The 25,197-nt window shown below is 47.9% G+C and overlaps 2 protein-coding genes across 3 annotated transcripts in view; both read left to right on the forward strand.

The window, feature by feature from the left end:
* The window catches only part of TRIM33 (tripartite motif containing 33), a 31,296-nt gene extending 24,937 nt beyond the window's left edge, over positions 1-6,359 (forward strand). Inside the window, exons 19-20 of the mRNA XM_069876228.1 lie at positions 1,249-1,299; positions 1,382-6,359. Of these exons, the coding sequence (XP_069732329.1) occupies positions 1,249-1,299; positions 1,382-1,594 (264 nt within the window). The 3' untranslated portion in view covers positions 1,595-6,359. The remainder of the gene's footprint in view (positions 1-1,248; positions 1,300-1,381) is intronic.
* A 6,811-nt stretch (positions 6,360-13,170) lies between these two features.
* Positions 13,171-25,197, forward strand: part of SYT6 (synaptotagmin 6) — a 34,761-nt gene continuing 22,734 nt past the window's right edge. For both annotated transcript variants that reach the window (XM_069875597.1, XM_069875598.1), the window contains exon 1: positions 13,171-13,471. In XM_069875597.1, coding sequence (XP_069731698.1) covers positions 13,318-13,471 — 154 coding nt within the window. In that variant the 5' untranslated portion in view covers positions 13,171-13,317. The remainder of the gene's footprint in view (positions 13,472-25,197) is intronic.

The raw sequence follows: 25,197 nt of genomic DNA on the forward strand, positions 1-25,197 counted from the left end.
GCATTGTGTTCGTTCTGGCTGCTATGAAGCTGGGTGCTTTAGCTTGCTGGTAATTGGGCTCTCATAAAAGTCCATTTTCAGTAGATAACTTTTGCATGGAGTTGTGTTTTTGATGAATGGGAAAAGTTGACTTATTTTGCAAAGAACCGATCTGATAGTGAGGAATTTGCACCTTACATGTGAAAAGTGACTTGGGGAGATAAGTTGCCTAAGTGTAATTACAAGGTGGAGCAATAGAAAAAATAAACTAAATATCAAAAACCCCTGTGGTATTGTGCTGGAACAGAGCTGCAGGAAGAGGACATCCTCGTTTCTGAGATGCTTTAAAGCAAGGATGACAAAGCCCTGGGGAGGAGGCATCGCAGGGAATGTCTTTATTCTGACCTTAGAAATGTATAAACCAGCCAGTGTTATTCTGTAAAATGTAATCAGTTTTGCAGTGTTTGGGCTGCATTTCTGGCTCTGTGAAGAGGTAAATTGGAGGAAGTACACAAACCTACAGTTAAAACCTCAGCTGTTTCACAGGTACGCCAGTAAAAATCAAGATTCATTATGTAATGCTGTAAATGCCCACAAGCTTTCGGGACTTTGACATCCCCAGCTCCCGTATGTCTCTGTATTGCCTGGGGGTTGATGAGCACTGGAAGAAGTTGCAAGTATGTGAGCTTCTCCATCAAGGAAATTAATGGAGCATCTACTGTAGAGGAAAACGTGTTGCAGCTCTTAGGGACAAGAGCAAAGCAGGGGAGCAAGGGCTGATGGATGTGTTGGGGGCTTTACAGAGGGGGAAGAGAAAAAAAAAAAGTGTTTCAGACTTGTCTCACTGTTTGAAGTGCTGGCTTGTAGAAAAAGATGAGTCAGCCTGACTGCTAGTAATAGCATCACATCCAATGCCTCTAAGCCATACGTTTGTCAAAGTATGACCCCCAGGAAAGTCTCATAGAGCACTGCTCTCTAAAGTGAGGCTTTTCCACGATAATGGCCAGGCACTTGAAATTTATAATGAAGCAAGCAGTCATCAGCGGAGCACAGTTTTGAAAATGACTGAGAGAGACTTTATTTGTACAAAGGCTGTGTCTTGTTGAAGGTTTATTTACCTGCTTCCGCTAAATTTAAGAACTAAAGAGCTGTAGCCCATAACAAGCTGTTTTGTTGTTATGGCTGACTTTAGTCATCCAATCCTGTACGATCTCATAACTTTAGGAAGGATTATAATTTCATTTTTTTTGACTCTGGTATCCTTTTTAGATGATGAAAGTTGTTCAAGTTTATGCAGAAACACAAGAGATTAATTTGAAGGTAAGCGTTTCAGACCATGAACACTTGAAGAAGGGATGTGCATTTCCAACTGGTGAATATTCCTGTCTTCTTTTATTTGCAGGCTGATTCAGAAGTAGCGCAGGCAGGGAAGGCAGTTGCATTGTACTTTGAAGATAAACTTACAGAGATCTACCCAGACAGGACCTTCCAGCCTTTGCCTGAATTTGAGCAGGAAGAGGATGATGGTGAAATAACTGAGGACTCCGATGAAGATTTTATACAACCACGTAGAAAACGCCTAAAATCAGATGAGAGACCAGTGCATATAAAGTAATCTAATGATATAGACCTAAAATTTATTGTAAAAACTGTTATTTAAGTGTTCCTGGAATATTATCAAGCCTACAGTGGCCATCTTGAAGAAGCTGATAGCTTTTTAAACAGTATTAGATTACAAAAAGCAGTTGTACAGAAAAGCATTCTCATCAAAAGGGGAAAAAACTGTATTGTAAATTTTTGGTGGTTTTTTTTTTCCTTGATTATTTGCTATATTTTTTCTTTTTCTGATGGACGGGACGCACTCATTCTGGTTTCACAGATAGAAGTGGATAAATGTTGAAGAAAAGCAGATTTGTAAGAGGTGTTTCATGTACAGATAAGGCTGCTGAGTAAAATGTTCTGCAGGACGGGACCAATGCAGTTCCCATACCTTGCATTCACGCTGGACTGCAGTGTTAACTGTAAGCAGTGTCCCCGAAATTTCCTCTTTGTGTGAATTTTAGTGTGTGTTGGTCATTGCTTTTATCATCTCATTGAAGCCGTATTGTGAATAACTGATCTTCTGTGTTGATCCAATTAATCTAAATTTGACTTTCTTTACTATATTTTATGTATAGCAAAAGGAAAAAAAATATCATTAAACTGTTCTGAATTGGTGAGTGCAGGAGTGTGAGTTCTTGACAGACGAAAGCCTAAGGTGGTGGCAGCGACCTCTTTTCGGTAGGGCTAGGTGTGTTTATCCTGTGCACAGAACATTTTAATGGCGGTCATGGCAGAAGCCTTAGCGTTGTTGTCTGTCCCCGCTCCCCCAATGAGGCAGAATGTTATCTCCAGTATTCACCGTCTGGTTTTCTGTACTTAAACATAGACTGAAGAGGTAATAACTGGTTGGGGTGGTTTTCCAGTCTTCCTAAATATCAGTTTCTAATAGACCACTTGGCAAACAATAACCTGTTAACTACCAAATGTGTAAAATTTCCTGTATTCACTTTGTCTTATTTGTAAATAGTGAATTGAGATTTCTCGCAGATCAGCAACATTTGCTGAGCTGTTTTTAAGCTAATATGTATTCTTATTAATTGTTCCTATCGAGAAAAGATTTGTAATATATGCTATTTCTAACATTGCATTCATTTTGAGGTTCTGTCTTATTTTTATTAGAGTACTACTCAGAACTTTCTTCAGAAGCAGCTTATGAGTGAAATGTCTAAAAGATGGGACTAAATCTTTTGAGGTTGGGTTCCTTGTCCACCCACTGAACAGGGCACTTGCACGGACCAGGACTTGGCTTTGAGTCATTTCTGGTCAAATGCTGCAGTGTTTCCTGTTTTCCCCGTTTCCCTAAGCCCTGTGGCAGGCATCTCTGCAGTGCCTTCCCGTTGCACGCTGCCTTCGTTCCAGCATTCCTGGTTAGAAACAAGCTCATCACGAAGTTATAGTTTGAATGGTTCTTCCCTTTACTGACGGAGAATGGTTGTAGAAATTATAAGCGTAATTTCTGGCCTTCAGCTAGATCTTCTTAAAGTAAGATGGAAAAAGGTGTAACTGGACGAGGTCAAGTTGATGGGCTAAATTTGCCGTAAGATTTTCTGTGAATACAGCAATTCTGTGGTAAATCCTTGGGGTTTTGGTATACTCAGCATGAGCAATTCCTGTAGACTTTACCATGATGGCAAAGATAAATATTTTACCACAGTGTATCAAACTGAGGTATGCTCTCAGCAGTTTTCATGGAAGTCACTTAAGATTTGGTTTCTTTTCGTAAGAACAGACTATGGGTACAATGTGACTGTGCCTCTCTTACAGTGAATGAGGGGACTGAAGGCGTTTGTAACGTCAAGCTCACTTCTATAGATTATGCAAATGTCACACTCAAAACTCACACTGTGGTGTTTTAAATTTCTCCGATATTATAGTGCCAGTTTAAATTTATTTTTTACTGGTTTGTATGTGAAAGCAGAAGTCATTCTACCGAAGCATATTAAATTGCAACAGCCAAATCTTTCCCTGTAGAAAGGAGGATGTGTGTGAATAGGATGCTAATAGTAACGAGGGATCATTAATGGCTCTGTATTGCTATTGATGCATTTCTAGTTCCTCAGCTTCATTTTGCAAAGGAATATTATTAAAATTATCATGAAAATAAGATTTTGTGAATTCTCTTCAATTGGAGTTACTATTGTTATGGCGCTGATGCACTCCAGGTTCTGGCCTCAGCTTTTAACTGTTTGCTTTGTAGGGCACTGGTCGTGGGTTCCAGTTCCGCAAGCGCCTGCGGCCTGAGCCGGAGCCCAGGATGGCCGCGATGCATCCTCACCGGGGCCAGCGTGGGGAAAGCTGTGCTGCGGGGTTGCGCCTGCGCCCTGCCTGCTGCGAGCGCGCGCCCAGACCCAAGAGCCAACGGCCAATGCTTTGAGATGGCGCTCTGGGCGCTGCGCTCCCTGTGACAGGGTAGCAGACTGGCTGTAGGCGTGACAGCCTGTTCCACTGGTTCACCTGCAGCCCACGGGGGATGTGAAGCGTTGGCCTTGGTGAGCATTTGTGCTCTCTTGCACGTTGCCCACTGAGTGTCAGTCTTGATCCTTCCACACAGCCCAGCAGCGCTCAGCCCTAGCGTGTGGTGCAAGAAATCATATGGGCTGCTTTTTTATGTAAAAGAAACAAAACAATGTTCTTTGTCCCCTCCTAAATACAAAAATTCAGTGATTGCTTTGAAATTAGCTAGGTTCTATTCAAAATCGTTTGAAAAGCCAGCGGAGCTTTGCTAATCCTGATTTCTGATCCTATTCTCTGTGAATGTTCATCTCAGAACTGGTAAGCGTCTCGGTGCTGCGCTGTGTGTAACGTGTTGGAGCACAGATGGATGGGGTCTGTGTGAACAGGGGATTGTATCGCCCTGAGTGGCTGCTCCGTGCCAGCCGATGTGTGTGACTTGCATCATTGTTTCACCCAGAAGTTAGGTCAGTAAAACTTCCTGTAGGTGAAGAAGAGTGCGGTGGGCGCGCTGTGTGCCAGCTCTGTCGCCCCAGGGCTGCAGCGACCGGAAAGGGAGGTGTTGGCTGGCCTGGCTAGAACTGCTGTCACCCAAGACACAAACACCGTCATGTCTTAGTTTTTGTTGTAGATGTCCCTGAAGTTTAAGTTAATCCAAAGAAGTAAAAGGCCGCTTGCTTTTGAAATTGTGAGAAGTGTACAGTTTGCCACGTGGGCTCATCAATTACCTCAGCAGGTATCCTGCCATGTAATTACTAGTGATTAGTGATGACCGGCTGAACAGGTCCAGGTCTTCTATTTAACTGTGCCCTGGAACAGAGTGGCCCGTAGGATAATAGGGCAGTTACTGTCCAAAACAAAGATGGTCCCTCAACTTTTAAAAATAGGAAAACTGTTGGATGTAGAGAGGCTGAGTGTTTGTGGGGGATGTCACCGTTGCTGTTACCGGTGACACCGACAGTGTCAGCACACTGTATGTTGGGTGTTTATTTTAAACATTTCTGCAAGCCTCTGGAACAGAAGCCCTGAAAATTAGCCTGGATTTCGGGTTCTATTGTATCACCTGGGTCATTGGCCGAGCTCAGAAAATGTAGGTAATGGCGAAGTTCTTTAAAGGTATGCATGTGACATACTGGAAGTTGGCTTTTTCTTGTTTTTCTTACTCTCTTCCCTGGAAAAAGCAATTAAACTGCTTTGTCTGTTGCCTGTTAGCATGACAGGAACCCTTTCCTTTGGACAGTGATTTTATAGGAGAGTTTGTATTCATATCACCAAGTCTAGCTTTTAAAAACAAAGTGTGCAGGAGTTATTGACAATATAGTGTGGCATTTTATTTTAAAAATTGGGGAAAGTTACATATTTTTTTAAGAAGTAGGTGTTTGAGTAAATAACGGAGATACATTTTTAAACAAAATTGTATATGCCACAGTTTACATGGACATATTTCAGATAGAACATACGCATTGTATCTTCAGATAGGATGATCTCTTATTTTCTCAGTGCATATACAATAACTCTTCCATCCAATTCCTGTGTTTGCTTACGGGAATCCTACTTTGTATGCTTTCTAATGCATTGGAATTGAATTTGTTTTCAAAAATTGCAGTTAATTTGGGTATCTTTATGATAAGTGAACTATTCAACATATGAAGTGTGGTTTGGGCCTTTTCTATTGAGTGATCTTACAGCTCAAGGCTGCTTTCTTTAGAATCTATGTAATTTCTACAAGGAGAGGTACTATAACATTTTGTAAGTTTGACTTGTTGCAGCTTTCACTCTAGAGCGTGAGCTGCATTTACAAACGGTGCATGTCTGCTGGTGGCCTGCAAATGGGGACTTTCCTAGGTTCAGAACATCGTGAAACATGTAAATAAGCCTATAAAGATTTGTGAGCTTGAAAGCCTGTTTTACACGTGAACGTACTCATGGAAGGGTTAAATTCATGGCATTCTCTGATTCTTGGATTATTTTTTGCTTCCAGTAAGTGAACTGGTTCTTACTTGCACATAGTAAACTTTGCTCATCTTTTGATATGATCCTTGGAACAAGTGCTGTTTCTGTGGTATTGTATTATCTGAATAATCATATTTAACTTTTTTAAGCAAGGTTACCATTTCTAATTGTTCTGTTCTTGTGTTTTTTGCTGATGTGTAATTAAAGAAAAGTTTTTCTTTCCTTGGTTATTTAATACTTTAGCTGCCTGTAAATATTTCCTGTTCAGTGCTCTGGAATGTGCTGTAGAAGTTGTAATAGACCAGCTTAAAGCATTGTTTGAAAACCATTTTGTTTTGGTTATTTCTATTAAATGAGAAAAATGACTCTTTCAATTTGAGTTTCTTTTTTGCACCCCTGCGTTAGGGCACTGGATGCCAGCTCCCGGCTGGCAAAGGGCTTTGCTGGTACCTCTGGTCTGGGAGTGCTGTGATGAATCTGTGACCGCAGTGGTCGGTGCGTCCGGTCTGCGAGGTGTGCATCGTGCTGCTAAGAGTTTGTAAGTTAACTGTTCGTTCTTTATAATCCCTTATAGAGAGCGTGTCAGCAGATGGTGCTCTCACCCAGCCATCCCCGTGCTCGTCTCCAAGTGAGCAGATGCCCCTGTCCTGGAAGAGCCTCTCTGGCCAGGGTGGCTTTGGTTCCTGCAGGGATGGGGTGGCCGCTGTCGGATGCTGGGAGGTCGGTCAGCGGATGCTGGGATCCACGTGCGATGCCTTATTCCCCAGAGTCACTGTTCGGGTTAAGCGGAATCCTGTTACCGTGTTAGGTGGCAACCTGGGGACCTTGACCTCGTTCCTTTCTCTCCCCCTCACCTTGCTGGTGTGCTGTGCCTGCTGACCGGGCGTGCAAGCAGGGAGCGGTGCTGGCGCGTTGTGCGGGGAAAGCTGGAATCGACGGCAGTGGGTACGGCTGGCAGCGCGTACGGACAGCCTTGGTGGGCACCTGGCCCTCTTCACCTCTGGCTGCAAGGCATGCAGGTCCCGGGGAAGCTTTCCACAAGCAGGAGCTACAACAATGCTAATCAGCTTTGTTCCCTGTCTCTGGCAATTGATTTGAACTCTCTTGGTGCCAACCACAAAGACCAGAGGGCTTTTTGTGTGAGCCAGGCAAGTAGCACGGGCTCTGGGTGCTCTCGGCACTGCCGAAACCTGTCCAGGAAGGAGATGCTCCTCAGTCACTTCTTGTTGCTAAAAGTTTTGTCTCATGGTCCTTTTCATAAGCAGAGCAACTGACCAAGTTAGGAACCACTGCCAGCACCACAGTCTTAACTGTGACTCCCTCAAGAAGCAGGGTCTGAGGGTCACCTGTAGGCGCGGCAGGTGAGGAGCCGTCAGGCCCTGTGTGGCGATGATGAGGAGCAATGAGGCAGGGCGGTGCGGGGAAGCTGAGCTCCAGGAACAGGGGCTGTGCCTGTGTGGGAAATGCCGTTTGGGAGAAGACCACTTGTGTCCTTTGAGATGTTAGGTGGGAAGCATGATGTGGGAAAGCAGGTCCTGCATGTCTGCGGTGCTCTCTGGAGGCTGAGGGAGCAAGTTAATTAAAGAGTTCTGGGTTTCTTTTCACATCTTAATTTTCTCCTGAAATAAAACCACTATAGCGTTGTTTCTGGGAGGCACAATGGGGCACCACTGGTTTTGTTTTCTCTGTTATAGAAAAACTGCTATTTTTGTTACGTGTATTTCCACTGGGAGTGATAAAAATAACTAGAATACAGCAAATCCTTTGTAAGCACACTGGGGAGGAGGGGGAAACACTTATATCTACTTATTTTCCATTACAGATGTCAACTTGGCTTGTTTCTTCCAGAAGGTTGAGATTAAATATATTCTGCTTTGCCTTTTTGTTTCCATGAAAACAGTTGTGGTTTAAATCCTGGCTAATTCCGAGGAGGGCTGGGCTTGCCCCCTCCTGCGCTCTGCCAGGTGTTGCTGCCGCACCGCAGGAGCAGGGTGGTTGCAGATGGATGTGTTCTGTCTCTTCCAGTGTTGTGCAGGCACATGGGATTTTTCTGGAATCATTAATCCACCTCTCTCGGTGTCCAGCTCTCTTATTTTCTGGTGGCAGTTGTGCTGCGATAAAGCTGTGTGGTGTGGCCCAGCCCTGCCCGATGGCTGCAAGGTGCGCGCAGGGCATCGCGAGAGCTGCCAGGGGCAACGCAGCCTGAACCCTCCATCCACTCCAGGGACGCTCGGTGCCACCAGAGACACCTGGACACCTCTGCAACGATGCTTGGAAGGGCCTCCTCCTGCTTCCCTGAGCTCCCAGCGGCTGAGGAGGGTGTGAGAGCAAAGGCTCCTTGGGAATCTTTAGCACTTTATTACCGAAGACTAAGTTTAATCTGTCCTCAGAGTCCTGATACTTTATCGGCCTTTAAGGGGAGTGCAGTCTTTTGGAAATAAATTATGCAGTGATACTGATGATAATGTCACAGCGCAGAGGGCTGAAACGAGACCCTAAAAGCAGCAGTTTTTCATCTGTTCTCAGAAAAAGGATGCATTAGCATCTGTTATTAATATTCAAGCAAAGACCAGCTTGATCCTGAGAGGTGGGGTCCAGACAGAGCTGGTTTGTTCTGCAGGAACACGCTTCGGCCTGGGGAACATAGGGACTGACTTTATACATCAGCGAGGAACCAGAGCGGGTCTAATCCCAGCCTAATGCTTCTTCCCTCGAGGTGATTCCATGCTCAGGCATAGGATTTGCTGCCATAATCTTCCTGAAACACAGATCCTGAATGATGCTCGCTGGCCAGGCTGCTGGAGGGCTCAGCGGCAGCGTGCGGCACCAGGATCGCGCACGAGGCTTGTGCTCCGCACGGCCTCCTCGGCTTGGAGGCAGACAGGTCGAGTCCTTAGGCAGGAACCCCAGTGTGGGGCCTGGGCTCTCGCTTCATTGGTTTTATTGAGACTGCCTCGTGCTAAATGCAGATGCTTGGAGAATGGAAGGTCAGAGCTCCCTGAGCTATTTAGCTAATGGCTTTTGGGCATAGCTGATAGCTGCAGCTCGCACAATCGCGTCTCTCTGATCCAATCTCATCCGATGTCTCTCAGCCATCTGATGCTGCTGGAGCAGAAATGGCTTTTTAGAGCTTCCAGCCCTGCCAAATCATGCTGTGATGTTTCACCTTGAGGATATGCAAGGTTCCAGGTCAATAAAGTACATTTCAGAGGACCCATAATCAGAAAAAGATTTTTGGTGATAGTCCTGTCCCTAGAAAGCTTCTTGCTGCCTAGATGCACTTCAAGACATCTGCCTTCAGTGCCCGTTTTTTTTTTTTGTTCAAGAAGCTGCAATGCCTCTTGGAATTGGTGCTTTTCAGGACACCAAGGCTCATTTTCCTGCCGTGAAGCACTGAAGCTGGCACCACACGGCGAGACTGGCCGGGGCTTGGGGCCGGCTGCTGGCAGTGGGCGCTGCTCGCCCCTCGCCTCTGTGCCCTGTGGCTGCGTGGGCTCATCCCATCCTACCTCAATTAATTGTTTAAACTTCACTCCTCAGAGTTTGCTTGCAGTGCAGCCCTGGGACTTCAGGCTACAAATCGAGGATTATTTTTCCTTGTTTCCTCCTCGTGTTGCCAGGATATTCGAGGGGAGGTGTGTCTGGAGTTGAAGAACTGTTCCCAAGAGAGATTACGCAGGGGATGAGCAGCCGCTGCTGCCGGGAGAGGCCAGGTACACACAAGTGGGGGGACAGCATCTCCTTTATGTTTCCAGCATTGCTTTGTGCAGTAACGGAGCCTTGGCGGGTTTTATCGCTGAGCGGTGCCAGGGAGCAGGGAGCAGACCTTTTGTGTTGGTGAATATTTCTGCTGGAGACGAACAGAGGAACAGTCTGTGCTTCTTGTGCAAAATCGTGTAAATCATTGCTCTCAGGGGAAATGCAGCCCTGCCTACCTGCCCTCTCCACTGCAGCAGGTGCTGCTTTTTTTTGCTGTGCGGTTCCCAGCAGGAAGGCAAAGCTGCCTGCAGCCCTGTGCCCCGCAGCCCAGTACAGACACGATGCTCAGTGCGGGGCTTGTTTAAATACATTTGCCTAAAATTAGTTACACCTAAATTCTTTCTACTAATATTTTAACTAAGCCTTAAAGATCTGTCTCCGGAGTGACAAGGAAGGTAACCTCCTCCCCGCTGTGAGATGAGGTGAGGATGCTGGGTGCTCGTGATGCTTGTGCCCCATCAGCCAGCACAGAAGCTCCGCGTGTTGAAGTGTGCGTGAGGGTGCACAGCAATCCGTGTTTATACACAGCTGCCATGCTGATGTTGCCAAAGGATCCAGGTAAGTATTGTTTTTCCTGGCAAGAGGCTCTGAATAATTTTTGAACTGTTTCCAATTATCACATTAACTGGGAGAGGAAATGCTGTCGTACTATTAAACCTGGCATAGCCGGATGCTGCTGCTCCTCTCCAGACTTGATTATTACTTAAAAAAATCAGCTTCAAATGGTTCCTAAGCCAAACCAAATGAACAGCGTGTTCTGTCTCAGCCTGTGGAATCACACGTCTGTGATTCCACCTTTGTAACACACATTCCCGTCAGTGTGACCAGATATGCTGAACAGATAAAGCCCTGTACCCATAGGTAGCGTGTTTGGACTCCAGACAATGAGATATGTGCTGGATTTACCTTCATTAACCCAGCTGCAGTTGCTACAAAGCTCCTAGCTCCTCAGCTGTTTATGGTGATGCTGTCTTTGGTGCTCGTCTTTCATTTACTAAAGGGAAATTGGTCATTCTTTCTCGATCTGCTCACTCTCAGATTATCAGGAGTTTCAGCACTTCCCATCGCGGTTTCGGAGCAGCATGTGCAGCCTCTGAGCGATGCAAACCAGGGCCAATAATTTCATTTTTGTAATTTTGTCCGAAGTGATTATTACAAAGGTAACTCCAGAGCAGCGTTGCCGCATCTAACACATTTCTCTGTGCGATCCAGGTCTGTTGAGCCAGTTTTCCCTAATATTTATTTAACTCTAAGCCCTTCTGGACTAGCTATGGACACAGCCTTTTCTAATTAACTGCCGACTCTACCTCTCTTGTGTCGTATCAGGCCGCCGGACAGCGAGAGGATGGATGCTGCCATGCGAGGAGTGCGTGCGCCTACATGCCACGCGAACTCAGCTGCAGGGAATCGCTGGCTAGACACAGGCGATTGGCAATGCCGGGGTGGATGAGGTCAAGATGAAGCTGCCGAACCCCTCCAGAGATCACCAGCTCTGCCCAGGTCCCGGGGAGCAGGGGGGGCAGGCTGTTGTCTGGCAAGCCTGGAATCTTCTGATATGTAAATGGAGGTGAATAATTGACCCAAAGCGACTTTAGATTTAGAGGTAAAAAGTTCTCGGCATTAACTTCGAAATAAAATTAGGGTGTTTTTTTCCAAATAATTGGATTTTATTATTGATTTCTGTGTTTCAAGATCTCAGTTGGACATTAACCTTTTTCTAAGGGTTTGGTTGAGTTTTTTTTTTTTGTCTGTTGAAATCTCTTTAAGGTAAATTCAAATTTCAGCAGCTGATGGTGTTTGCTTGCAAGTGGTAAACACTTCCAGAAACTCCTGATCTGCAGGTACGCCTCAGAGGGTTTGCAGCCGAAGGTGATGCAGCACTGACCGGGAGGTGGTAGTGTCTAATTAAAAGTGTCTCTTTGTGACCGATTGTAGGATATTGCTGTTTTAATAAAGGATTTTGCTCATGTTGTCATGACAACAGAAGTTTTTGGAGGGAGTGGTGCTTAGTTGTTAAGTTGCTTGTGCCAGCCTGAGGCTTGAGTGCTGGAGAAGCACTGAAGGCGTCAGCAGCGCCTCGGGATGGGAAGGACTGGAGTGACCAAAAGGGCCCTGGCGGGGCTGCACAGGAGTGTTGGAGCTGTGCCTTTTCTGGTGAGGCTCCTCCACTGCTCCACAGACCCTTTGTGCCAGGAGAGAGCTGCTAACCCGACGGCCGGGGAAGGTACAGTGGGTTTTCTCCAGGCAGCAAGGGAGTGGGAGCTGCAGGGTTCCGCGATGCGAGGGCACCTCGGGCGCGCTAACCTTGGGGAGAGGTGTGGGGCAGCAGCAGCTCCCCGGTGCCCCATCCCTGTCCTCCCCAGGCTGGTGCGATGCAGCAGAAGTGGGCAGAGACCAGGCAGCACCAGAGGTACCGGGGGTAGCTCTGGGAGTTCTCAGCCTGGGAATGCAGGCAGGGAGCCGCGGGGAGGTTGGATGCTGTGCCGGAGCCCGTGCGGCTGCGCTGGCGTTGTTGGAGGTGAACCTGGTGCTGCGCTGGGGGCTTGGGCAGCTCCTGGGGCTGGCATGGTGTGATACCACAAAGTGCTTCAGTCAGTAATTAACAGAGAAAATAAACACAGTGGCATGATCTAAACGCACTGTGTTGTGATGTGGGGCTGAGGGACCTGTATAGCTTTAGCCCTGGCTCTCCAGTATGCTCATTATATTTGCACTAGCTTCTCTGCTCCAGAAGCTGCAAGAAATCATTCTGCTGTACGTAATTTTAATTGCCTGTTACACAATGGTGTCTCTTCACATGCCTGTCAAATATATTCTCTGTTCAAAATGTAGCTGTCATATGGCATGACCTGTCAGCTGAATTACAATAGGAATAAAAAAATACTGCAGAAAATGTAAAAAAAGGCCAATCTAATGACAAGCTGCAATGGCATCCTCAATCTCCGCTGCCATCTGCAGCCTGTTGTGTTAGGACCAGTACAAACAAATCAATAAAACCTGCTGCTTTCCTTATGTTGCCTTTTGGCAGTTGTAAGTAGTTTGTGCAGTGTTTGTGGGAGCTCTCTTGTTCCTCTTGCCTGGTGACGTGCTGTCCTTAGCCAGCAGACCTCAACATTCACTTCTGTTTTGCAAAATCACTGTGAGGCTGTGAGTGGAAATTCTGCACCTGGAGAACAGGGACAGGGCAGCAATGAGAGGGTTAAAAAGAATTATCTGGGCTGCAGCTTTAATAACGTCGTATGGAGGGCATGAGACTGAGTTGGGTAGGAGGTTCTTTCCCTGGAACACGCCTTGGCAGTAAACAGATCTCTGATCTCAGAGGCAGCAAGGCATGGGAGCAGTGGCAGGGCTGCAGTAGGTGCTGGTGGCCACCCAGAGCCTCCCCGACCTGAGCTCTCAGGAGGGTTTGTGGAGCCGGGGCACTGCCTGGTGCAGGGGTCCCTTGGGGTGCTGCCATGCCAGAGGATGGAACTGGTGGGAATGTGTTTGTGTGATGGAAAATAAACCAACCCTCTTTTCATAGTTTGACTTTCTTAGAGAGCAGAGGGGATAGTGGAGGATGCACTGGAGGAGATGAGTGGCACCAAGGACGACAGCCGCTGTCAGAAGGCGGTCCGCGTTGTCACCGAGCTGTGCCGGAAGAAAAGCCTGCCTAGCCTGGACCTGGACACTTGCAGGGAATTCCTCCTGCTGCCTTCCGACCAGAGCCTGACTATCTCCGAGCCAGGTACAGTACCCTGGTCCTGTCTGCTCGCACGGTGCTTGGGACAGCTGGCGTCCTGAAGAAGGCAGGAGGGTCCTGGCAAGGAGAGGGGGATGTTTGCAGGTCTTGGATGTGGGGTGGTGGGTCTCGGTGAGCATCACTGGATGGTTATTTTCCTTTGCACATGTTGCACTATGAGGTTTTGGGTGAAAGTGCTACCCAACCTGTTGATGCGAGGTGGTGCAGCCCGATGAGGACACTGCACCGAGGACAGAGACGGGGTGTTAGGGGGACGTGCTGGTCAGGAGATAAAGTTTCAAACATACACTCCTGTCCTGTATAAAGAGAATAAGCAGTAAAAGGTCTGTTTAAGTAACTGAGATGACAAGAACTGACTGCTGCTATCCCAGTTAGAGAAAAGGAAGGACTTGCATGGATTTTTGTTCACCAGAAAGGGCCATTAATCTACTTCCACGTATTTGTTCTACTTTCAGGAGCTGCCTGAAGGTATTCCTTGTTGGCTTGTAGAGCTAGGGCTCTGGTGTGTTGGCAATGAATCGAGGGCAAGCGCACTGCTCTGAGAGCATTTCTTCATTGCACAGGGGTTGATTATCTGTATGCTTCTGCTCAGTTTCTTGTTCCAGAGAAGTTGTTGTCTGCTGTAACTTCAGAAGATGTTGCCAGGGGGAGATTACATCCCAGGTTCAGAAGCTGCAGAGCAAAACTGAACTCCCATGCTTTTAGCATTATCGATGACATGCTCTCTGTTGTTTATGTATTGGAACACTTGCACAGAGTGTGTCTTTTAAGGATTCTGCAGATCTACTGACCCAGCCTGATTTCACAGCATAAGTTTTCAGAATCCTCTCTCCACCTGAGGACACTGTGCAGAATCCTGGTGCACCACAGCCTGTCAATCCCTGCACAAGGGTCTGTGTTATCTTCCTTCAGTCCCTTCTGCCCCTCTCTCCAGCACCTCGCGCTGGGACGCGTTGGCACTCAGGGCACACTGGCAGCTCTGTTTTCACTTCTGTGTTGTTTGCATGCAGTGGTGCTTCCTCCACTGTTTTGCCAATACGTCCAGCCTAACATCTTCATTTCACAGCCCACTCTGCTTGTAGTTTAATTATCATCTTAAAATGCTTTTGCTTTGTACCTGCAGCTTCTGAGGGCCTCTTACCACTGCTGGCACTGTCCTTATGCGTTGCATCCAGGGCAACTGTTTTCTCTGCTGCAAATAACTTATTGCATTGCTCATGATTTCTTACCTTTGTAACAAAACTAACATTTTCCTGATTTTCTGCCACAGAAATACCTCTCCTTTTCTTGTCCTGTCCACCCTGATTTGACAGAGAGTTGCCTGGCATTTGCTTGTACAGCCTATTCAGGAGCTCATTTTCAGGTTGCAATCACCATATGCCTTTGACATCTCAAATGTTTCTCTGCTCTGATCTCTAATTTAAGTGTCATCCTCCGCCCCAGGGCTCTGGGCAAGTCCTGCTGGGCTGACTGGCTGCACCATGTGCATTAATAGCAATTGCTGTTGTCTCTGCTCTGCGTGGCAGGGTCTATTTTATGTCTAGACAGCACTGAGTGCACTGTTTGGGCCCAACAGGTGCTGATATTTCTCAAATGCCTGGATGTAAAACGGCTCCAGCAAGGGGAAAAAATCTGTTTGCATTAAGTGCAACTAACACACACTTACAGTGACAAGATACCTTTCCTGTTAGTGTCTGGGTGGTTATCTAATTATCTGCCTTTCTCCTTTGTCTGTTGTTCACTGAAGACTTACATTAAGCAAATGTGCCGTCAGCTGCCTGGAGTCCTCTAGTCACATCCAGCGAGTCCTTCCTCATAAAGCTATGCAAATAAAAATTAAGGCAAAGATGAGCTGTGAGCCGGCTTTGAAACAGGGTGCCGGCTGAGTACGGACAGGAGGGTTGTGCAGCGTGAGCGCTGGGTCGTGACAAAGCGTCCCCGTGCTGGGCACGCGGCCTCAGCAGCCTGGGGGCAGAGTTTGCTGGAGGAGAACTGGCCCCGTTTGTCATCATCATGTGAAGTCAATGGCTTCTCTCTCAGTGCGTTACCTCCTGGATGAATCCATTAGCTGGTAGCTCCACCAGCTTGGCTTGCCAAGCGTCTGGATGAAGATCACATTGTTTCTGAGCAGCTGAGAACCAGGGCGGCTGCTGCACTGCTCTGCCTGCCCTTGGACCATGAGGGGTGGTCTGTTTTTCGTGGTGTTTCATGTATTGATGGAGAGCCGTACCTGCCAGGGATGCTGTTGAGATGCAAACAAAACAGCCAGGTATCACTGGCCTTCTTGAACAGCATCTGACAGTGAATATGAAAATATTACTGAGTTGTTTGTGTAAGAATGTGTCAGAATACGGTTTTATGCAGTGATTATTTTTTTTTAAACCGTTTTGCACTGAATGTGTAAAGTGCTACAGTGCATAAAGTAGATGGTGCTCTACCCTGTGCTTTGGGTTGTGTAATAGCTGCTCCTCCTGCTTAAAGTCAGTAAGAGAAATACGGCTGCAGTGTTTCTCCCCTATGCCATATGCTGCTGTACACGCCACAAAGGAGAATTGCAGGCTGCTGCTGGCTAGGTATGTCAGAAAAATCAGGTGTTTGGATGAGGAAGGTTTTGGTATGGATGTGTCAGTGGATAGGCGAGGGTGAGCGCTTGCCTGCAGTTTGGCCCGTGGCGGTGCCAGGAATAGAACTGATCTCTTGGCTGCGGGCCCTGAGTTCAAGCAAGATGCAGCATCCTTTTGTTGTGCCTATCTAAAATCCTCCCCCGCCGCTCCCTCCATCTGACAGCTCTCTTCCCTGCCAGTCCTCAGCTGTTTGCAGTGATGCAGCGAGTGGGACTGGTACACAGGCACAAGCTGAAGACAGTGCAAATGCCTGTGATACAGGCACAACGTGTGATATACCTTAAATAAATAGATACATCACTTGTCTGTCCTGGAGGTGCAGTGAGTGCTCCAGGGCACAGCTCTCTGAGGGAATTTGTGGGCAAAGCGCAAGGTAGTGATGCTGCAGGAAAGCCCAGGCTGACGGGCTCCTGTGGGAGCGCTGCACTGGGCACAGAGAGCTGCCCACGTCACCCACTGCCGCGGGAGCCGGGCTGGGTGTTGGAGAGCACAGGCACCAGCGCCTTTGGGAAGCAGGGTGCCACGTCTGGCTCCCCAGGGCCTGCTCTGAGCTCCTGCAGGGGGGCGAGCTCTCCTGGCTGCTCCTGCCCAAGCTGTCCAGGAGTACAAAGCTCAGGGTCTTCCCTGCAGGCAGCTGGGCTGCTCTCGGCCAGCATCCCCGGGTACCACGTGCTGGGTCACACCCTGCACGGCTCTCACCACCACAGGGGTGCTGTGTGCTGCTCTGCACCCTCGGGCTGTTGGTCAGTTTGGACTGGATTGTGGTACCTGCCGCTCCCAGCCTGAAGCGGGTCCTGCTCCTGTGGTCGTGCGGTGCCCGGTCTGGCTGCGGGCAGAGCCTGCCGGACAGTCCTGGGAGGTCATGCCAAGCAGGGGATGGCACAGAAGGAAGGAGCTTGGCTCCACAGAGGGATTTAAAACCAAAATGATTGTTCTGAAACGAATGTGCAGAGCTGGTGGCGCGCGACTGGGGCCTGTAGGTTGTGGTGATTGCTTGGCTTTAAAGGACAGTGCATGGGTACAGGAGGGAATTTACATCGTGAACAGAGCACATCCAGGAACAAACCCCTGGGTGTGATTTTTAGCTCTCACTGCTGTGCTGTGACTTTCTTTAAATAACATAAGTTGGCTTCGCTGCCCTGTAGAATGAGCACAGGGTAGAGCGGGTGACGAGCAGAGGCATCGCTGCGGTACCCAGGCAGTCACCGTGGGCTTGTGGTCTCTGTTGGTCTCAGCACAGCTCATGTCCCCTCCTCAAACTCTTCCTTAGGAGCTGCTCCTGGTGCAGGACAGAAAAGGAGGTGAGAGGGAGGGAAAGGATGCCTGGGGAAAATGTAAACCCGAATTTGTATTTCCAAGCACTCTGTTGGCTGCCCTTCTGTGCTGTAACCCGCGATAATTCAGAGCACATTTACTGTTTTGCCCTTTGTGTGAACCGTTCTTGTTAAACTTCATGCTGCAGGCAGTGTGTCTCGTACAGCGCTGAACGTCCTCCCGGCGCTTCACAAATACTCTTAAAATGCTAAACCCACAACTACAGAAGAGGCTGCAGGCTGAAAAAGGGGGGGAAGTTCTGTGCAATCAGGTTTTTTCTTCGTCGCAGGAATGTTGATGAGGAAGGATGACTTTTATATGGAGAAATGGCTTCTTGAGTATTTTTCTTGGAAAAAATATACCCTTTGATAGGGCAGTTTTACTAATGGGAAAATTGATGATGCGCCCATTCACTGATACAGGATGCCTGCAGCCACTACCATGAAATATAAGCAAGTCTTGGATTTACGGACCAGCTGCAACGACACACTTTTCTGAATCATTGCTCAAGCGAATTTTAAGTAAAGCAAACATGTTTAAAGCCACCCAAGCAAAGCTAATCTTACTCACTGGAGCTTGTGCTTCCAGAGGCCAGGCATCTGAGGAACAGCGCCTTGGGGCAAAGATCTTTTATATCACAGGGTAATGCACTTGCAAAATGGATCTTGCCTTCCTCTGAGGGTGCCTTGTCCACCAGCAGGGAGAGAGCCAGCCGGAGCTACGTGCAGCAGAGTTGCTCTTTAGCTCACATAAACCAGGTTTGTGCTCTGATCCTGAAGGTGCCAGGTTCAAACCTTCCTACCAAAGGGAGGTTTGCAAAACTGTATTAAAATGAGGATAAACGCAGCAGCATAAATCTAGGGAAAATGGATTAGCTAGCCTGTCTATGAGCATATGTCCCTGCTTGTGTGTCGTATGTGTGGATTCTACAGCTGCCTCTGCCTGTGCACTGTGATGGCCCCGCTAAATAAAATGCACATACGGAGCTGTGTGAGCCTGTGTTTTGGAGCTCTGTGAGTGCCTCTCTGCAGAGATGCAGGTTTGCATCTGCCTAATTGCTGTTGGTGGATTCATTCCTGAGGCAGTTCAGAGAGGCTGATCATGCTTGTGGGCTCTCTTGCAGACCTTGGCGCCTGTTCCAGTGCAGCTGCAGTAGCCTCATGCATAGTCAGGGATCAGCATCTACAACTCCATAGAAACAGGCAGCCAGACTGCTGCTGGTGTTAATTGAGTGAGGGAGCAGGCTGAGGGCAGGGACCAGGACTGCGCTGAGGAGCAGACATCTCTTTGGTAAGTCTTCATTTCTGAAGTTACTTTGCTAATTATTTGTCTTTTTTTCAGTATCCTGAGGTTCTTGTAATTCCTATTGTAACTCAGCAGTTCTGTCCTTGCCGTTGAAGCAATTTCTTCTGCTTTCAGTATTCTCAGTACGTTTCACTGAAACCAAGCGTGTGCTGTTAGCTGGTTCAAATCAGGGCATCACCTGCTCTGATCTCCCTGTTGTTTTTGCGGGATGACTCCAAGAAGCAGGTATTTGTGTGTTCGCAGGTGTTTGTTGTTGGCAGCTTTGCTTTGCTGAGGTGATAGTGGTGCGATGGGCACAGCCTGCTGCACGTACCATGTATCCACTGACAAGCACACAGCCTCTCAAGTGTGCAGTCATTGTTCAGAGACACAGACAGAACCATAACTTCATCTAGTTTCTGATACAATTTCTCATTTAACTATAGTTTCAAACAGCTTTCATTTTTTTACCTGTTTCTTCTTACTGCTCACCTTTCTAGGTACAATCACATATTCTTCCTTAGGACCCCAGGTTTCTATTTCACATTTGTTAGGCAGCTTTTTCTGGCTTTAATAGTTATTTCTTTTTCAAAGATGATAATACATATTTTTCCTTCCTATCTGTATATTGTAAAATCTGTGAGCTTGTCTGTAACAGCCCTTATTGTTTCACCCCTGTGGACTCGCTACGGTAACAGGCACTTAGGCTGGCAGTTGTTGGGAGAGGTGATTTGTCTCTCTGCCATGCACTGTCTTTAATTATACTTGTACATTGCAAAATGGCATCCTAGAGGGACAGAGAAAGGATAGTTCGAGTATGTCAATGGTACATTTCCCGTGTCTATGGAATAAAGTTATCCTGCAGGGTGTCTTGCACACAGTGCAACTGCAGATGCTAATTAAGGCCACCTTTCTATTTAGTTCAGTTTGTTATGTGGTAGCAGGTTGGTGTTTGACAACACCACGGGAAACCGTGCAGTGAGGATTAATGGCAGGATGCCAGAAGCTCAGTTCACACAAGCCCTTTCAAAACCATCATTAAGTTATACGGTTTTGGAGTGTTTGGTTCCATGGAAATTATTATTTCTTGCCCAGAAATTATAGCACAGCCACGTCTCTGGTAATGTAAGTATTGCTTTGATTTTCTGTGCGTGTTAGTAACTGCTGCAAAGGAATGCATGTGCTCTGGGAACAGCACAGTGTTAGGTGAGTACAGCGAGCACCTCCTTAAATGCATCCTCTCCATACGCAGTACTTCATCTCTTGGACGTCTGTGAATGTTTGCCGAGTTAATCTCGCTCAGTGCTGAATCTGGGCTCTGATCAAAATGTTCATACGAAAAGGATCTTTGAGCTGCACAGCACTGGAGATGGGGAAAAAGGAATTGCAGAATCCATTTAATAAATCTGTAGGATCAGGCAGTCCAGCCTCTGTGTGTGACTGCTGTGTAGTATTTTGTAGGGGCTAAAGATCTCTTTGTTACAAGCTAATGGAAGCAGCTCAGCAGATGATGACAGGAGCAGTCATTCAGAGATGAAGTTCCCTGGTCATTCAGGGAGCCTGAACAAAGAAATTCTCTTTCCTGGGTGAGCAGCGCAGGGCTGTGGACGCAGCAGCCGGTCCCACACTGGTGGGTAGTGGGGGATGCTTCCAGGCTGCTGCGTATCCAGCACAGAGCCCGCTTCAGAAAGCTGGGGCTGCTTGGCCACGAGACCAGGCTGCCCTTTGCGTGCCAGGAACGGTCAGCACGGCGAGCTGAGAGAGCGAGGAAGGGCACGACGTGGGCTTGCATGTTCACATTGGCTCTGGGTGGTTTTAATTGGCAACTGGACCTCCAGAGGACACAGATCTGTGTATCACCAAGTCTTCCCAGCACCTGGAGCCAGGGGAGTTCCAGATGAATCCTTTATCTCTTGTTTTGTGTTTGCTGTGGGGCAGGTCCAGGCAATAAAGCTGCACGATTACATGTAGTCAAGGAGGCTCCCTGGGCTGACAGGGTCAGGAAGCCTCTGGAAAGATGTCAGGCCATTTTGTCCCAGGCTTGGGGGACTCTGCTCTGTTGGGGTCTCAAGCTGTGTCTGCCAGCGTGACCCCGGATCGCAGGGCTGGGCACCCTCGCTGGGCAGCGCTCACCCTCACTCTGCTCCCAGCCAGCCTTTATCCTGAGATCTTTTCAGGGCAGTCTAATTTTAGGGGGTTTTTTGAACCAAAATGGAGGCGAAGAGAGAGCTGCAGGGAAGCATTTCCCCGAGACTCCTCTCTCTCAGTGTGGAAAGCAAAGGGCAGGGACGGCAGCTCTGGGACAGCGAGCCTGGACACTGAAGAGCTGCTGGCCTCGGCCTCCCTGATGTCTTGCAACAGTCATGGCTCTGACCAAGTGTTTGAAAGGCAGTTGTAAGGTGCAGGGTCTTTGGTCACTTAAGGGAGACAGAGTGACAGTGAGAGGTTTTTGCTTGTCTTGTTTACATTTCATCTTGAAACACAGTTGTATTTTTGCATCCCAGAAGTGTCCCTATTCCAGTGTTTTGCTTTCTACCTGGCTCTGCTCAGCTTCAGCAGGTCTGGATGGAGACTCACCCCGATGTTGAACAGCCTCACCTGTGCTCAGCTCAGACCCTGTAATGTTCAGGGTCACATCACAGGAGGAAGATGACACTAATTGTTGGTTATTTAACCTCAGCCCAGGGTCATCGTGTGTGTTCAGTGCTGCTGAGTTGTTCACAGGTGTTGCTACAACATATTGTGATCAAATGTCGTGGGATCACAGCACAGTTACACACTACTCTGCATTGCTGTTTGCAATAGTTTCTTAGATAGTCATCAATTAGGCACAAAGCAATGACAGCTCTTACTATCTCATTAATAATATTCTGAGGAACAGCTAATTAAGACATAAAGCAACCTAAATCACTGGGGGTTGGTTCTTTTGGTTTGGGACAGTTGTTTTTTGGTTTGTTTTTTTTTTTTGTTGTTTTCTTTTTTGTCACTTCTGATAACAGAAATGCTACATTACTGGCAGCTTGAAGGTCCCCTTCTGGCTGCACATGCCAACCAAAGTCTGAGGAGCAACTGTGCCTTTGCAGCCTGGAGGGAAAGTCTGAACTGGCAGGCTGGTCAACAGCCCCTCAATGCCAACACATTTGGTCTTCAGAAGCCTTTGATCAGCCTGCTCTGGTCCAGCAGCTCTGCTGGGACACAGCCACTTCGGTGTGTGTTGGTTATTACCTCTGGCACTGGTGTGGGTCTCTTGGTGCTGCATATGGAGCCCGCAGGCACTGGTGGGAGAGGTGATGGTGGAAGAAAAGATTTCCAGATCCCAGCTGCAGAGTCCAGGCCACGGATAGGATAGAGATTGTCCATCAGCAGAGCGAGCTTCCAAGCAGGAGGCTGGGATGGCAGGGCTGAGGTTGCCTGTGCACTCGCTGTCACCCGCTGCTGTGCCAGCCGCCTGCCTGGCTCTGCCACTGTGTCGGCTCCGCAGGCTGAATGGTCACCGAGTGCTTCTGCGTGTGTCCCCAGCGGTGTCCTGGCACCGTGCCTGCCTTGGCACGCCTGGCTGGGCAGCGGGCGAGGAGGGGGCTGTGGCATTGCCCCAGCGGCTGCCTACGGCATCGGAGACCTCTGCCATGGACTTCAGTCCCTGAGCATCTTCAGAGCTGCATCGGGCTCTGCTCCCACCACTCAGGGTGTGCCAAGAGGAGGGAGCAGGGCTGGCCAGCTGTGCCCAGACCCTTTTGCACAGCTGTTCCAGATGTTACAGCGCCTGGGGCGGCACAGCCAGTGTGGCTGCTGTGCTCGTTGCTTTTCCAAAAGCCCTGCAGCCAAGGGGACAGTGGCACGTTAACCTGTCGCCAGTGTTGACCTTGGTGCTTCAATATGTTTTGGCTGCATCTTCCCAGCCAGGCAGAGTTGAGATTTCTTTGCTGTTTCTAATCCTTTTCAGCCATCATCTGATACGGGGTTTTAAAGCTGTTCGGCTTATGTGGGCTTTCACTGAGCTCCTGTCACCTTCGATCTGAAGGAAAGTGAGGAAAGGAGAGGAACAGGCTGTCTTTTTCTAAGCTTGAATGTCTGATTTTCTTTCCGCTGCAGGAGATGACCCTGGATCCAGAAAGTCCTGGGCCGGAAAGTACTTTTCTTTTGACCCGTCTTCTTTAATACATAAATCAGGAAAGGATGTTGGCAAAGGGGTGTTGGACCTGCTGTGGTCAGTAAGAGAAGTCTCTGCATGGCAGAGAGCGCAGCCCCTTCAGCAGGGCCATTCGCAGAGTGTTCTGCCTGTCAACGTGGTCCATACTGCAGCTCGGTGCAGCTCCCTAAGGATTTTGCAGCCCGCTTGGCATTGTGGTTGTCGTGGTCTAAGTGAACAACGGGCTGAGAACATCTTGCCATGGCAATTCAGCAGTTCCTGTGGCAATCCCTCTCTCTCCTATTTGATATTACTGCTTAGCAGAGCTTTTGCTGAGCTCTCATTAGGGTTGGGGGTGTTTCATAGTTGTATTGTGGCTGCCCAGACCCTGATCTGGTGGGGGCTTCTGACTGCAGGAGGCCTGCAGATGCCTTTTCCTCATCAGCTGTTCCTGATCCTTTGCTTTATTTTATTTTTGGCAATTAAATCTTTCTCCATTCTGTTTTGGTGAGCAAAGCACAAGCTCCAGGCTACCGAGGTCTCCTCTTACATCACTATCCTTTGTTTGGTGTATTGTGCATTTTCATCTGTAGATTTTTTTTTTTGTTCTTTTTCTATTATATATATGCACATGTGCCTGAAGTACCTTCTTGTTGGCTCTGCACTTGAACGTCACCTTTGATGTTTCCCTCTGAATTACCCTGTTCGGGTTTTTCTCTGCTTTTCCATGCTCACCCCGGGGACGATGCCTCTCCCTCTCCTGTATCTGCATCCATTTACCGTCTGTTCCCAGGGGACAAAAGTACCAAATCATAAGCTGAGAAATGCCAGGTAGCAAAGGGTAGGACAGCCTTTGTTTTCCCCACCTTTTCTCTGTTTAATGCGCTTGTCTCACCCGCTGTGTCAGCCCATCAGGTGTGAAGGTTGCTCCCAGGAGACCAGGCAGCTGGGTGCAGCAAGGATGAGGACAGAAGCGGAGTTGCCCTCTCCAAGGGGCTGAGCAGCTCACAGCCCTCCTGCCTGAGCGCCTGCTTCCTCCAAGCCAGGACATAGCAGGAGCTGCAGCTGTAGCCTGAATATGTAAGCACAAATAAAAGCATTTATCTTCTTGTAGGCTGCGCACAAGGCAGGTAACATCTCAGGGGGTAACAGTCCCCAGCTTCTTGCAGTGATGGGCGACCACAGCAGCACAAGGAAACAGAGTTGGGTTTGCTGGCAGTGCCCATATCGAGGCTGCTCTTTGCAGCTGTGGCTGGAGTTGTTGGAGTAGTACTTTATTCCATGTGCAAATTTATTGTTTAAATGTCTTCTTCTTAATTAGAATTTGAGCTGGAGTTTATAAAGTCTGGGGATTTGTGAGTGCTGTCACTAGTGAGCTGGTAGCTGGTTTCCAGGACAAGAAATTACACAGCTGTTAAATGAGCAAACCTTTGCATGAAGTTGTCCATGTCTCACGTTCTGGTTACTCTCCCAGCTACAGAATCACATCCTCTAGAGAGTTAGAGTAAGCACTGAAAAAAGACCAGGCACTTGCTTAATGAAGGAAGTTTTGTTTGGATGGGAGCTATGAGGTTGCTGTTTGCACTTCGACCATTGATCATTGTTGTTTGAAAGACTGGATCCCTGCAAGGTCTCCTGATGAAGCGGGTTGTCTTCTTGCTTAACGTGCAATAATGAGACGGTTTGAATTTTATAATCTTATATAATTACTCTCAAAATAACTTCTGATTCATCCTTCCCTTTGAAGCTTATATTTTGCATTCCAATAAGCTCTTCCATGGCAGGAACCCTGTGGTAGCAGCAAATTAATTTTTAAGAAGTTTTCTTCTGTCTAACTGTAACTTTGGCATAGCCAGTGTGAGTGTTCACGTTTCTGCCTTCCTGTAATCCCTTCCATAGCTGGGTGTGCATGGGAGACGGGGAGACTTGTCTGGGTTCCCGTGGAGTCTGTGCTGGCAGGGGAGGAAGCTGCTGGGAGCTGATAGTGTGAGACTCGGTGCCCAAGGGCTGAGAAAGCAGGTGAACAGGATAAGTCTCCTGTTAGCTTCATGCAGGAGAGAGGCTGAGTTTGCAGAGCTTCCAAGGATACATTTCAGAGACCCCGTGAGTGTCTCCTCTCAGAACATTGGCAGTGTTCATCTCCCAAGGATTTCCATCCCTCTCCTTGTTTGAGAGGGGAGTTTGCCATTGAGCCAAGTTTGTTGAACTGAGAGTGAAAATATTCTTCTGTAAAACATTTTGTAAAAGTTCCTCCTGCTTTCCTATTGTTTTCCAGTCACCCTTGTTGCCCTGTCTTCTGTGGAATTACTTGCAGCTGACATAGAGTAACAAAACAAGATTTAGATGTGCTCCACAGCAAA

The sequence above is a fragment of the Phaenicophaeus curvirostris genome, chromosome 24, assembly GCF_032191515.1.
Source record: "Phaenicophaeus curvirostris isolate KB17595 chromosome 24, BPBGC_Pcur_1.0, whole genome shotgun sequence".
NCBI classification, from domain to species: domain Eukaryota; kingdom Metazoa; phylum Chordata; class Aves; order Cuculiformes; family Cuculidae; genus Phaenicophaeus; species Phaenicophaeus curvirostris.